The 14,344-nt window shown below is 47.2% G+C and overlaps 1 protein-coding gene across 1 annotated transcript in view; it reads right to left on the minus strand.

Moving 5' to 3' along the window:
* Positions 1-551: 551 nt before the first annotated feature.
* The window catches only part of SLC2A1 (solute carrier family 2 member 1), a 67,335-nt gene continuing 53,542 nt past the window's right edge, over positions 552-14,344 (minus strand). Inside the window, exons 3-10 of the mRNA XM_069741773.1 lie at positions 8,986-9,146; positions 6,519-6,759; positions 6,277-6,439; positions 6,008-6,195; positions 5,746-5,850; positions 1,275-1,376; positions 973-1,176; positions 552-885 (exon numbers count right to left, since the gene is read on the minus strand). Of these exons, the coding sequence (XP_069597874.1) occupies positions 685-885; positions 973-1,176; positions 1,275-1,376; positions 5,746-5,850; positions 6,008-6,195; positions 6,277-6,439; positions 6,519-6,759; positions 8,986-9,146 (1,365 nt within the window). The 3' untranslated portion in view covers positions 552-684. The remainder of the gene's footprint in view (positions 886-972; positions 1,177-1,274; positions 1,377-5,745; positions 5,851-6,007; positions 6,196-6,276; positions 6,440-6,518; positions 6,760-8,985; positions 9,147-14,344) is intronic.

Below are 14,344 nucleotides of genomic sequence, written 5' to 3' on the forward strand. Positions count from 1 at the left end.
ATAATGGAATTCTGCAGTCATTACAGCTGCGGGAGACTTCAAGAGTGGACAAAAGGCAAGAAGGCCGGACATGTTGTGCCCCTCCAGTTCTACTTTGTTCCCTCCATTAGTAGAAGGCGAAAGCATTGAGAACTCTCATCTCCTAATGTAAGATTGTTTCCTGCTTCATCTACTCTGTGTCATCCATGGCCAGTAATGCCAATATAGCGTAAGATCGGATTCTCTGCAGACTCTAGTCGTCTCCTTTCCTCTACAGCCACAGAAAAGAGAAAATATAAAACTACAGTACGTAAACAAGAGTCCAAGATGGGCCTGATGAGCAGACCGCTCCCCGCGTAGTGTTATCGGTCTGAAATACATATATATCCATGGATTAAAAAAAAAAGGACATTCAGTTCTTCAAATCTCCACAAATGGGCAATAAACCTGCAAAGAAGCTGGAGAGTATGAACACATAAGCTGTGGCTGTGGTTGTCCAAGACGGGTTGAAATGCCCTGAACGAAGGTTGGAAATGGTTTTCTGGCTAGCAGTGCTCTCAGAGGAGGTGTCGGTCAGGAAGAGGCAACCTAAACTGAGCGACTGCTTCCCTCACCCTGTCCTAGCCCTAAGTCCCTCTGCATCACTAATAAACACGGGCAGAAAAGAGGAGGGAAGTCACAAGAGGTAGGTAGTAATGGTGCGGATTAAACTTGGGAATCTCCCAGGCTGTGGAATTCTTCTGGAGAAGTTTGCTTGTCGGTGTTGGTCTCCCCACCCTGCCTGAAATCAGAAGCAATCTCATCAAAGGTGCGACCCTTTGTCTCAGGCACTTTGAAGAATGTGAAGATGAAGAAGATAATCAGCAGGACTGTGAAGATAATGAAGACGTAGGCCCCACAGAGTTTCTGCAAAGGAAAGAAGACATATAATGAAGAATCCAGAGTGAGACCATTACGGCTACAGTGTAAAGTGATACGATAAGGATCATTTACCTCCACGTATTGGAAGCCCATTCCCACAATAAAGTTGGAGGTCCAGTTGGAAAGGCCGGCAACTGCAATAGCTGCAGGGCGAGGACCCTGACTGAAAAGCTCAGCAACAATGAACCAAGGAATGGGTCCTGGTCCTATCTCAAAGAATGCCACAAAGCCAAAAATGGCTACAATACTGAGGTAGGACATCTCTGATACACGGTCCTGTTGTTGGCAGACAAAATAATTGGATGAAGACACTTGTACCATGTCATTCACTAGTGTTTCTCAAGCCTTCTCTTTCATTTTCAGTTTGCACTTACCAGTAATACAAGAGCAATGGTCATCAATATAGCACATGCAGCCATGCCTCCCAGTCCGATAAGATGAAGGGTACGTCGTCCAGCTCGCTCAACTACAAACAGCTGCAAAACAAGAACAGTACAGATGAGACTGCATCGCCCCTCTCACAGTACGTCTGAGACTGCATCACCCCTCTCACAGTACGTCTGAGACTGCATCACCCCTCTCACAGTCCGTCTGAGACTGCATCACCCCTCTCACAGTCCGTCTGAGACCGCATCACCCCTCTCACAGTACAACTGAGACCGCATCGCCACTCTCACAGTACACCTGAGCCTGCATCGCCCCTCTCACAGTACAACTGAGCCTGCATCGCCCCTCTCACAGTACAACTGAGACTGCATCGCCCCTCTCACAGTCCGTCTGAGACCGCATCGCCCCTCTCACAGTACAACTGAGCCTGCATCGCCCCTCTCACAGTACAACTGAGACCGCATCGCCCCTCTCACAGTACGTCTGAGACTGCATCACCCCTCTCACAGTCCGTCTGAGACTGCATCGCCCCTCTCACAGTCCGTCTGAGACTGCATCGCCCCTCTCACAGTCCGTCTGAGACTGCATCGCCCCTCTCACAGTCCGTCTGAGACTGCATCGCCCCTCTCACAGTCCGTCTGAGACCGCATCGCCCCTCTCACAGTACAACTGAGACCGCATCGCCACTCTCACAGTACAACTGAGACCGCATCACCCCTCTCACAGTACAACTGAGACTGCATCACCCCTCTCACAGTACAACTGAGACTGCATCACCCCTCTCACAGTCCGTCTGAGACTGGATCGCCCCTCTCACAGTACAACTGAGACTGCATCGCCCCTCTCACAGTACAACTGAGACTGCATCACCCCTCTCACAGTACAACTGAGACCGCATCGCCACTCTCACAGTACAACTGAGCCTGCATCACCCCTCTCACAGTACAACTGAGACTGCATCACCCCTCTCACAGTACAACTGAGACTGCATCGCCCCTCTCACAGTACAACTGAGACCGCATCGCCACTCTCACAGTACAACTGAGACCGCATCGCCACTCTCACAGTACACCTGAGCCTGCATCGCCCCTCTCACAGTACAACTGAGACTGCATCGCCCCTCTCACAGTACAACTGAGACTGCATCGCCCCTCTCACAGTACAACTGAGACCGCATCGCCACTCTCACAGTACAACTGAGCCTGCATCACCCCTCTCACAGTACAACTGAGACTGCATCACCCCTCTCACAGTACGTCTGAGACTGCATCGCCCCTCTCACAGTCCGTCTGAGACTGCATCGCCCCTCTCACAGTACAACTGAGACTGCATCACCCCTCTCACAGTACAACTGAGACTGCATCGCCCCTCTCACAGTACAACTGAGACTGCATCGCCCCTCTCACAGTACAACTGAGACTGCATCACCCCTCTCACAGTACAACTGAGACTGCATCACCCCTCTCACAGTACAACTGAGACTGCATCGCCCCTCTCACAGTACGTCTGAGACTGCATCACCCCTCTCACAGTCCGTCTGAGACTGCATCGCCCCTCTCACAGTCCGTCTGAGACTGCATCGCCCCTCTCACAGTCCGTCTGAGACTGCATCGCCCCTCTCACAGTCCGTCTGAGACTGCATCGCCCCTCTCACAGTCCGTCTGAGACCGCATCGCCCCTCTCACAGTACAACTGAGACCGCATCGCCACTCTCACAGTACAACTGAGACCGCATCACCCCTCTCACAGTACAACTGAGACTGCATCACCCCTCTCACAGTACAACTGAGACTGCATCACCCCTCTCACAGTCCGTCTGAGACTGGATCGCCCCTCTCACAGTACAACTGAGACTGCATCGCCCCTCTCACAGTACAACTGAGACTGCATCACCCCTCTCACAGTACAACTGAGACCGCATCGCCACTCTCACAGTACAACTGAGCCTGCATCACCCCTCTCACAGTACAACTGAGACTGCATCACCCCTCTCACAGTACAACTGAGACTGCATCGCCCCTCTCACAGTACAACTGAGACCGCATCGCCACTCTCACAGTACACCTGAGCCTGCATCGCCCCTCTCACAGTACAACTGAGACTGCATCACCCCTCTCACAGTACAACTGAGACTGCATCGCCCCTCTCACATTACAACTGAGACTGCATCGCCCCTCTCACAGTACAACTGAGACCGCATCGCCACTCTCACAGTACACCTGAGCCTGCATCGCCCCTCTCACAGTACAACTGAGACTGCATCACCCCTCTCACAGTACAACTGAGACCGCATCGCCCCTCTCACAGTACAACTGAGACCGCATCGCCACTCTCACAGTACACCTGAGCCTGCATCGCCCCTCTCACAGTACAACTGAGACTGCATCGCCCCTCTCACAGTACAACTGAGACTGCATCGCCCCTCTCACAGTACAACTGAGACCGCATCGCCACTCTCACAGTACAACTGAGCCTGCATCACCCCTCTCACAGTACAACTGAGACTGCATCACCCCTCTCACAGTACGTCTGAGACTGCATCACCCCTCTCACAGTCCGTCTGAGACTGCATCGCCCCTCTCACAGTACAACTGAGACTGCATCACCCCTCTCACAGTACAACTGAGACTGCATCGCCCCTCTCACAGTACAACTGAGACTGCATCGCCCCTCTCACAGTACAACTGAGACTGCATCACCCCTCTCACAGTACAACTGAGACTGCATCACCCCTCTCACAGTCCGTCAGAGACTGCATCACCCCTCTCACAGTCCGTCTGAGACTGCATCGCCCCTCTCACAGTCCGTCTGAGACTGCATCGCCCCTCTCACAGTACGTCTGAGACTGCATCGCCCCTCTCACAGTCCGTCTGAGACTGCATCGCCCCTCTCACAGTCCTTCTGAGACTGCATCGCCCCTCTCACAGTACGCCTGAGACTGCATCGCCCCTCTCAATCCATCTGAGACCGCATCGCCCCTCTCACAGTCCGTCTGAGACTGCATCGCCCCTCTCACAGTCCGTCTGAGACTGCATCGCCCCTCACAGTCCGTCTGAGACTGCATCGCCCCTCACAGTCCGTCTGAGACCGCATCGCCCCTCTCACAGTACAACTGAGACTGCATCACCCCTCTCACAGTACGTCTGAGACTGCATCGCCCCTCACAGTCCGTCTGAGACCGCATCACCCCTCTCACAGTACGTCTGAGACTGCATCATCCCTCTCACAGTCCGTCTGAGACTGCATTGCCCCTTTCACAGTACGTCTGAGACTGCATCGCCCCTCACAGTCCATCTGAGACCGCATCACCCCTCTCACAGTACAACTGAGACTGCATCACCCCTCTCACAGTACGTCTGAGACTGCATCGCCCCTCACAGTCCGTCTGAGACCGCATCACCCCTCTCACAGTACGTCTGAGACTGCATCATCCCTCTCACAGTCCGTCTGAGACTGCATTGCCCCTTTCACAGTACGTCTGAGACTGCATCGCCCCTCACAGTCCATCTGAGACCGCATCACCCCTCTCACAGTACAACTGAGACTGCATCACCCCTCTCACAGTACGTCTGAGACTGCATCGCCCCTCACAGTCCGTCTGAGACTGCATCGCCCCTCACAGTCCGTCTGAGACCGCATCGCCCCTCTCACAGTACAACTGAGACTGCATCACCCCTCTCACAGTACGTCTGAGACTGCATCGCCCCTCACAGTCCATCTGAGACCGCATCACCCCTCTCACAGTCCGTCTGAGACCGCATCGCCCCTCTCACAGTCCGTCTGAGACTGCATCACCCTCAGTCCGTCTGAGACCGCATCGCCCCTCTCACAGTACAACTGAGACTGCATCACCCCTCTCACAGTACGTCTGAGACTGTATCACCCCTCACAGTCCGTCTGAGACCGCATCACCCCTCTCACAGTCCGTCTGAGACTGCATCACCCCTCTCACAGTCCGTCTGAGACCGCATCGCCCCTCACAGTCCGTCTGAGACTGCATCACCCTCACAGTACGTCTGAGACCGCATCGCCCCTCTCACAGTACGTCTGAGACCGCATCGCCCCTCTCACAGTCCGTCTGACACTGCATCGCCCCTCTCACAGTACGTCAGAGACCGCATCGCCCCTCTCACAGTCCGTCTGACACTGCATCGCCCCTCTCACAGTAGAGCTGAGACTGCATCGCCCCTCTCACAGTACGTCTGAGTCCGCATCGCCCCTCTCACTGTACACCTTAGACCATTCACATGAGATTGCATCGCCTCCCCCGGTTTAGTTTGCTATTCCCTGACTCGCAAGGAAGATTTCTGTTAAAAATATCACATTCTAGTTTTAGTAATTCTCTCTAGTTTTTAAATCTTGAGTTTTAGTTTGGAACATTTATAGAATAAAGTTCTGCAGACATAGCACATAGACGTGGGATTATGTCCCAGGTCAGTGGTTGGGCCTTGTACTCACAGACACAACGGTAAATGCTGTGTTGACAATTCCAGCACCGATAGTGGCATAAATTGGCTGCTCAACTTGGGCTTTTTCGAAGATCATAGTAGAATAGTAGAAGACCTGAAATGAAGAAGAGATTGTGTTTATTTCCGGGCACAACATGGTAGGTGTACTGCACAGGTGACATTCCAGGAATAGCTGAGACACTGCCTTTGTATCCCTGCTTCATGCCTAGAAGTGCTGGTGAGAAATCGATATCTTCGAGCTTCTGTCTTACCGCATTAATGCCAGAGAGCTGCTGAGAAAGCTGCAGAACAATCGCAATGAAGATGGGCTGACGATACAACGGTGAGCGGAACAGCTCCAATATTGTCACATTCTTCTCTCTCATCATCTGACGACTCTCTTCCTTCATCTCCTGAAGATCGCTGGTCACATCTGTGGTGCCTCGAAGCTTCTTCAGGACTGTGAAAGATATCATGAGCCACGGTAAAGTTCACAGGATCACCCACATATTTAAGGTAAGAAAAGCTTCTAGGTGCTCACCACTCTTGGCTTTGTCCTCTTCATTACGGTTGATGAGTAAAAATCGGGGACTTTCCGGACAGAATGGTAGTGCCGCTGACTGGACAAGGGCAGGTACAAAGATGCAGCCAAGAAGAAGTGGCCATAAACTGTCATTCCCCATGATCGGCTCCAAGCCAAATATCTGTGCAGAGAATTGTAGATGTCACATCCTCTGTCAGGCAGAGACGTAAAGTACGAGCCACAGCAGTGCCGCCACGTACCTGGGCTATGAGAATGCCAACCACAACTCCCAGCTGGTGCAGAGTTCCCAGAGCTCCACGAAGAGACGTAGGAGCAACTTCTCCAACGTACATGGGCACAAAGCCAGTAGTAAGACCAGAGTAGAGACCGATTATAAACCGGCCAATAATCAGCATTTCAAAAGAGTAGGCCATCTTGGAGAAGCCCATAAAAATGGCAGCAATAAATGCCAGGATGTTAGCCATCAACATGGAGTTACGCCTGGAAACGAGAGGGCAACAAAAATCCATCATGCTTGGAAGATATTTCACCTGTAACTGGTCATACAATACGTGGCATGACTGATGCGATAATGGCGCCCAAGAACAAACCATAATAACATCCTTGATGATCTGACTATGCTGCCGCCTGTAGAGATGTTACTAGCCATCCACTGCCCCAGAAGAAAGCACGTGCAAAATAAGAACCCGATTTAGAAATCTTCCGTTGTCTTTGGATGACTTTCAGTTTTTATTCTGAGAGTTTGGGTAATGACCCTGCTCGCCCCATCAGCCAATATTCGGAGCTACCATCGTCTACGATATACATATAAATACCGGTAACAGAAAAACATGTACCCATGTAAGTGGCGACTCGCCAAAGAATGCAGAACCAGGAGAAAACTGGGTCAAAAAATGGCAATAAAAATACAAATGCAGAAGATAAATAAATCCAAAAAATATAATACATGAGTTGTAATCAAACAGATGATTAAATCCATAGGTGTAAAGAGAAGGCCGAAGAGAAGGTCGGGATTTATAATAAAGTGGAAACAGGAATATATAATCCATTTCCAGGTATCACATGCTTATATGGATCAGGATTCCACGTTGGCATTGAGTATACAAGTAACCAAGACAAAATGCATTTAAAAAAGTGGTCTGTAAATCACTCTGCTGCAGCCTGCACCTATCAAAAGTAACGTTAAGAAACAGCAGGGGTACGAACCCCCTGCCAGGGTCTACGCAGGACGAATCATCATAATGGGTCATTATTCCCATGGTTAGTGGTTGGGTGAAGCCATTTATTGTCACACTACTGTGTTTTCTCTTTATAAATCATAATGACAACCCAAAACATCCAAATGACCCTGATCAAAAGTTCACATCCCCTGGGGATTTTGGCCTGATAACATGTACAGAAGTTGACACAAATGGGTGTGAATGGCTGCTAAAGGCAACATCCTCACCTGTGACCTGTTTGCTTGTAATCAGTGTGTGTATAAAAGCTGAGTGAGTTTCTGGGATCCAGACAGACTCTTGCATCTTTCATCCAGCCACTGACATTTCTGGATTGTGAGTCATGGGGAAAGCAAAATAATTGTCAACAGATCTACGGGAAAAGGTGGTTGATCTGTATAAAACAGGAAAGGGATACAAAAAGATATCCAAGGAATTGATCATGCTAGTCAGCAGCGTTCAAACTTATTAACAAATGGAAAATTAGGGGCTCTGTACAAACAAAACGATACTTGGTGAAAGCTGAAGGAAAGATGAGTGCAGCACGTTGTCAGCAAATACTGGAGGGAAATTTGCACTCATCAGCCCAGAAGCTGCGCATGGGTCATACTTGGACGTTCTAGCACGACAACGATCCAGAACACAAGTCGACCTGTCATTGGCTACAGCAGAACAAGGTGAAGATTCTGGAGTGTCCATCTCAGTCTCCTGACCTCAGTATCATTGAGCCACTCTGGGGAGATCTCAAGTGCGCAGTTCATGCCAGACAGCCCAGGAATTTACAGGAACTGGAGGCTTTATGCCAAGAAGAGTGGGCAGCTTTACCATCTGAGAAAATAAAGAACCTCGTCCACAACTGCCACAAAAGACTTCAAGCTGCCATTGATGTTAGAGGGGGCAACACACAGTATTAAGAAATGAGGTATGTGAACTTTGATCAGGGTCATCTGGATGTTTTGGGTCATTATGATTTAAATAGGGAAAACACAGTAGTTTGACAATAAATGGCTTCAACCAAACCACTAACCATGAGCAGAGAAAAGGTTTTGGTGTTGTCCTTCATATTCTCTGAAAAAAGGCCAAGAAAGCAAAAATTCTGCCGGGGTATGCAAACTTTTGTTCACAGCTGTAAGCATGTGATACCTCTTTTTATTGAGTTCCTGGAAATGGCTTATATATTCCGGTTTTCTTCTGTTTGCCCTTTATTACAAATCCCGACCTCTTCGGCCTTCTCTTTACACCTATGGATTTAATCACCTTTTGATTACAGCCCATGTATTACACTTTTGTACTTCCCGTATTTATCTTCTGTATGTGTATGAATTGTTGTTCATTTAATAGAAGTTATAAACGTGTATTTTTTTGGCATTTTTTCACAGTTTTCGCCTTGTTTTGCAATAGTCTACGATAGTGTAGAGAAGCCTGCGGAAAACAAGCATGGCAGTGATAGATCTGCTGGACCTCCAGAATGACTGACGGAACAACTCACCTGCCAAATCGGTTCACAAACAGACCCACCGAGAAGGAGCCAATCATGCCACCAACTGAGAAGATGGCCACAGACAAGGACCACAGGGAGGTCAGGCTGGAGTCCGGGATGTTCTCCCCATAGCGGGAAATCCAAGTCTCATTGTAAAACTTCTCAATCACCTGCAAAAAACATCAGAAGAATGGTAGAAAGAATTACAGACAGGAAAGAGACGACTAAAGCACAAAGATATGTGCAAAACAGTGGTGTGCTTCAAAAAGCTGATTCCTCATAATCCCAGTTCTCTCCATATACAGTATAATCCTAGTTCTCTCCATATACAGTATAATCCTAGTTCTCTCCATATACAGTATAATCCTAGTTCTCTCTATATACAGTATAATCCCAGTTCTCTCCATATACAGTATAATCCTAGTTCTCTCCATATACAGTATAATCCTAGTTCTCTCCGTATACAGTATAATCCCAGTTCTCTCCGTATACAGTATAATCCCTGTTCTCTCCATATACAGTATAATCCCTGTTCTCTCCATATACAGTATAATCCCTGTTCTCTCCATATACAGTATAATCCTAGTTCTCTCCATATACAGTATAATCCTAGTTCTCTCCATATACAGTATAATCCTAGTTCTCTCCATATACAGTATAATCCTAGTTCTCTCCGTATACAGTATAATCCCTGTTCTCTCCATATACAGTATAATCCCAGTTCTCTCCGTATACAGTATAATCCCAGTTCTCTCCGTATACAGTATAATCACTGTTCTCTCCATATACAGTATAATCCCAGTTCTCTCCGTATACAGTATAATCACTGTTCTCTCCGTATACAGTATAATCCCAGTTCTCTCCATATACAGTATAATCCCAGTTCTCTCCATACACGGTATAATCCCAGTTCTCTCCATATATGGTATAATCCCAGTTCTCTCCATACACGGTATAATCCCAGTTCTCTCCATACACGGTATAATCCCTGTTCTCTCCATATACAGTATAATCCCTGTTCTCTCCATATACAGTATAATCCCAGTTCTCTCCGTATACAGTATAATCCCTGTTCTCTCCATATACAGTATAATCCTAGTTCTCTCCATATACAGTATAATCCTAGTTCTCTCCATATACAGTATAATCCTAGTTCTCTCCATATACAGTATAATCCCAGTTCTCTCCGTATACAGTATAATCCCAGTTCTCTCCATATACAGTATAATCACTGTTCTCTCCATATACAGTATAATCCCTGTTCTCTCCATATACAGTATAATCCCAGTTCTCTCCATACACCGTATAATCCCAGTTCTCTCCATACACGGTATAATCCCTGTTCTCTCCATATACAATATAATCCCACTTCTCTCCATACACGGTATAATCCCAGTTCTCTCCATATACAGTATAATCCCAGTTCTCTCCATACACAGTATAATCCCTGTTCTCTCCATATACAGTATAATCCCTGTTCTCTCCATATATGGTATAATCCCTGTTCTCTCCGTATACGGTATAATCCCTGTACTCTCCGTATACGGTATAACCCTGTTCTCTCCGTATACGGTATAATCCCAGTTCTCTCCGTATACGGTATAATCGCAGTTCTCTCCGTATACGGTATAATCCCAGTTCTCTCCGTATACGGTATAATCCCTGTTCTCTCCGTATACGGTATAATCCCAGTTCTCTCCGTATACGGTATAATCCCTGTTCTCTCCGTATACGATATAATCCCAGTTCTCTCCGTATACACTATAATCCCTTTTCTCTATATATACAGTATAATCCCAGTTCTCTCCGTATACGGTATAATCGCAGTTCTCTCCGTATACGGTATAATCCCTGTTCTCTCCGTATACACTATAATCCCTTTTCTCTCTATATACGGTATAATCCCAGTTCTCTCCGTATACACTATAATCCCTTTTCTCTCTATATACGGTATAATCCCAGTTCTCTCCGTATACGGTATAATCGCAGTTCTCTCCGTATACGGTATAATCCCAGTTCTCTCCGTATACGGTATAATCCCTGTTCTCTCCGTATACGGTATAATCACTGTTTTCTCCGTATACGGTATAATCCCTGTTCTCTCCGTATACACTATAATCCCTTTTCTCTCTATATACGGTATAATCCCAGTTCTCTCCGTATACGGTATAATCGCAGTTCTCTCCGTATACGGTATAATCCCAGTTCTCTCCGTATACGGTATAATCCCTGTTCTCTCCGTATACGGTATAATCACTGTTTTCTCCGTATACGGTATAATCCCTGTTCTCTCCGTATACAGTATAATCCCTGTACTCTCCGTATACGGTATAACCCTGTACTCTCCGTATACGGTATAACCCTGTTCTCTCCGTATACGGTATAATCCCAGTTCTCTCCGTATACGGTATAATCGCAGTTCTCTCCGTATACGGTATAATCCCAGTTCTCTCCGTATACGGTATAATCCCTGTTCTCTCCGTATACGGTATAATCACTGTTTTCTCCGTATACGGTATAATCCCTGTTCTCTCCGTATACAGTATAATCACTGTTCTCTCCATACACCGTATAATCCCAGTTCTCTCCGTATACGGTATAATCCCAGTTCTCTCTGTATACGGTATAATCCCTGTTCTCTCCGTATACGATATAATCCCAGTTCTCTCCGTATACGGTATAATCACTGTTTTCTCCGTATACGGTATAATCCCTGTTCTCTCCGTATACGGTATAATCCCTTTTCTCTCTATATACAGTATAATCCCAGTTCTCTCCATACTCAGGGGCGCCAGGAGCTGCACATTCAATACTAAGTATATACATGAACAAAATATCAGTTTATAAACAGAAAATGAAGCAGGAATAACGGCAGATGGCTCTGTGTTGTCATTTATAGACCGGGGTCTTTTCCATTCCAGACTTTGCTTCTCTGATAATCTCTGGCCCGATATTTCGGCGTACCCCTCTATTTCTGACAGCGGGTTCACATTTGTCGCAGATCTTTGGTATTTTCATGTCTGCAGCCAGGATGTCGCCCGTTTCGCCCTGGACCTTGGTGCCTGCTCTGTGATAACTGGGCCCAGCTCTATTTGCCATTGATTTTTGTGAGCAGCCTCTGGTTTCCTGCTCTTCTTTATAGCTTTTCTCATCTCCAATCAACTTATTGATCAACGTTCTTTCTTCTGTACGATGTCTGGAACGACCGGGCTAAAACCAGTAAGTACCACATCTGCTGCGTCCTTCTTCACATAAGGGCCATCATTAACATCTGTGTCTTCACATAATTAATAATCTCACTAATTGAACTTTGCACTGGTATTAATTAAGGGGGAAGTGAGACGACCGCCCCGGGGAGGGTGGACTCTGGGCAATGTATTGTGGCTGTAATGAATAACGAATAGTTGCCTCGTTAACCTGCCCACAACCTCAGATCTTCTCGTATGGTGGCCGGCGGTGGCATCACCCGTCCCTGGACAGCGGAGTGACTGACTGGGTACAGGGCAGAAGAGAAGGCAGACTCCATTTAAAAGAGTCTCAAGAAGGAGGAGCTGAGAGCCTGAGAGAGAGCCAGAGTAGTGGGATGACAACCTGGCGACCCCAATGCAAAGCTTGGCCAACTGGGACCGTGAACACCCACAAGAGGAGGTGAGGACGTGAAAGAGGGCATCTCCGTGGAAGGACCGCTGCCCAGTGCTGGCATCCAGATTTCAGAGGATCAACCGAGTTGAGGCGGATGATGGATGCACTGGGAGAGCGGCCACGGAGATAGAAGAGGCAGGAATCTTAAGCCAATATCTGGGTGTTCGTGTAGCAGCACCCCTACCTGCCTCCGCGTAGAGGACCGGGATAAAAGCAGAGAGAGGCCCGAGATATACCACAGTTCAGATGTTAGGAATATGTTAGTGCTGTATAAAGATTATTATTATTATTATAAAGCAATCATTCTATTAATCTCATCAGTATCTCAGTGGCCTCAAGCAATTGTTTTCCCAGCAACTGGGATGATGGACTTATGGAATATTCTTCATTCTGTGAACTAGAAGCAAATGTTTAAGAGGAAGGTATGAACACTTGTGGCCATTCAGAGGGAAGATCCCAGGACGGGAGGAAGAAGCCGTGTGCTTAGTCCATGAGTTGTGGAGAGTGACATCAAAGGGAACGCACCTAAGATGAGGTCCTGAAGGACATGGATGGATGGCCTATGGAGTTTGGAGATTGTTGTGTTATATGTTACGTCATGTGTAAACCTCTATACTCTGGTAGTGCGCTGTAACCTTTCACACGAACTACGGATGTGTATAGTAGCACATCACATGTGTCTGTATTTTGGTGTCTTTATGTGTCTATCGATGTGTCTGTTGGTTTCTCTGTGTCACGGTGTGTCTGTGTGTCGGTTTCTCTGTCTCTGTGTCTGTACAGGTCCTTCTCAAAAAATTAGCATATAGTGTTAAATTTCATTATTTACCATAATGTAATGATTACAATTAAACTTTCATATATTATAGATTCATTATCCACCAACTGAAATTTGTCAGGTCTTTTATTGTTTTAATACTGATGATTTTGGCATACAACTCCTGATAACCCAAAAAACCTGTCTCAATAAATTAGCATATTTCACCCATCCAATCAAATAAAAGTGTTTTTTAATAACAAACAAAAAACCATCAAATAATAATGTTCAGTTATGCACTCAATACTTGGTGGGGAATCCTTTGGCAGAAATGACTGCTTCAATGCGGCGTGGCATGGAGGCAATCAGCCGGTGACACTGCTGAGATGTTATGGAGGCCCAGGATGCTTCAATAGCGGCCTTAAGCTCATCCAGAGTGTTGGGTCTTGCGTCTCTCAACTTTCTCTTCACAATATCCCACAGATTCTCTATGGGGTTCAGGTCAGGAGAGTTGGCAGGCCAATTGAGCACAGTAATACCATGGTCAGTAAACCATTTACCAGTGGTTTTGGCACTGTGAGCAGGTGCCAGGTCGTGCTGAAAAATGAAATCTTCATCTCCATAAAGCATTTCAGCCGATGGAAGCATGAAGTGCTCCAAAATCTCCTGATAGCTAGCTGCATTGACCCTGCCCTTGATGAAACACAGTGGACCAACACCAGCAGCTGACATGGCACCCCACACCATCACTGACTGTGGGTACTTGACACTGGACTTCAGGCATTTTGGCATTTCCTTCTCCCCAGTCTTCCTCCAGACTCTGGCACCTTGATTTCCGAATGACATGCAAAATTTGCTTTCATCAGAAAAAAGTACTTGGGACCACTTAGCAACAGTCCAGTGCTGCTTCTCTGTAGCCCAGGTCAGGCGCCTCTGCCGCTGTTTATGGTTCAAAAGTGGCTTTACCTGGGG

Source organism: Ranitomeya imitator, chromosome 10 (assembly GCF_032444005.1).
Source record: "Ranitomeya imitator isolate aRanImi1 chromosome 10, aRanImi1.pri, whole genome shotgun sequence".
Classification (NCBI taxonomy): domain Eukaryota; kingdom Metazoa; phylum Chordata; class Amphibia; order Anura; family Dendrobatidae; genus Ranitomeya; species Ranitomeya imitator.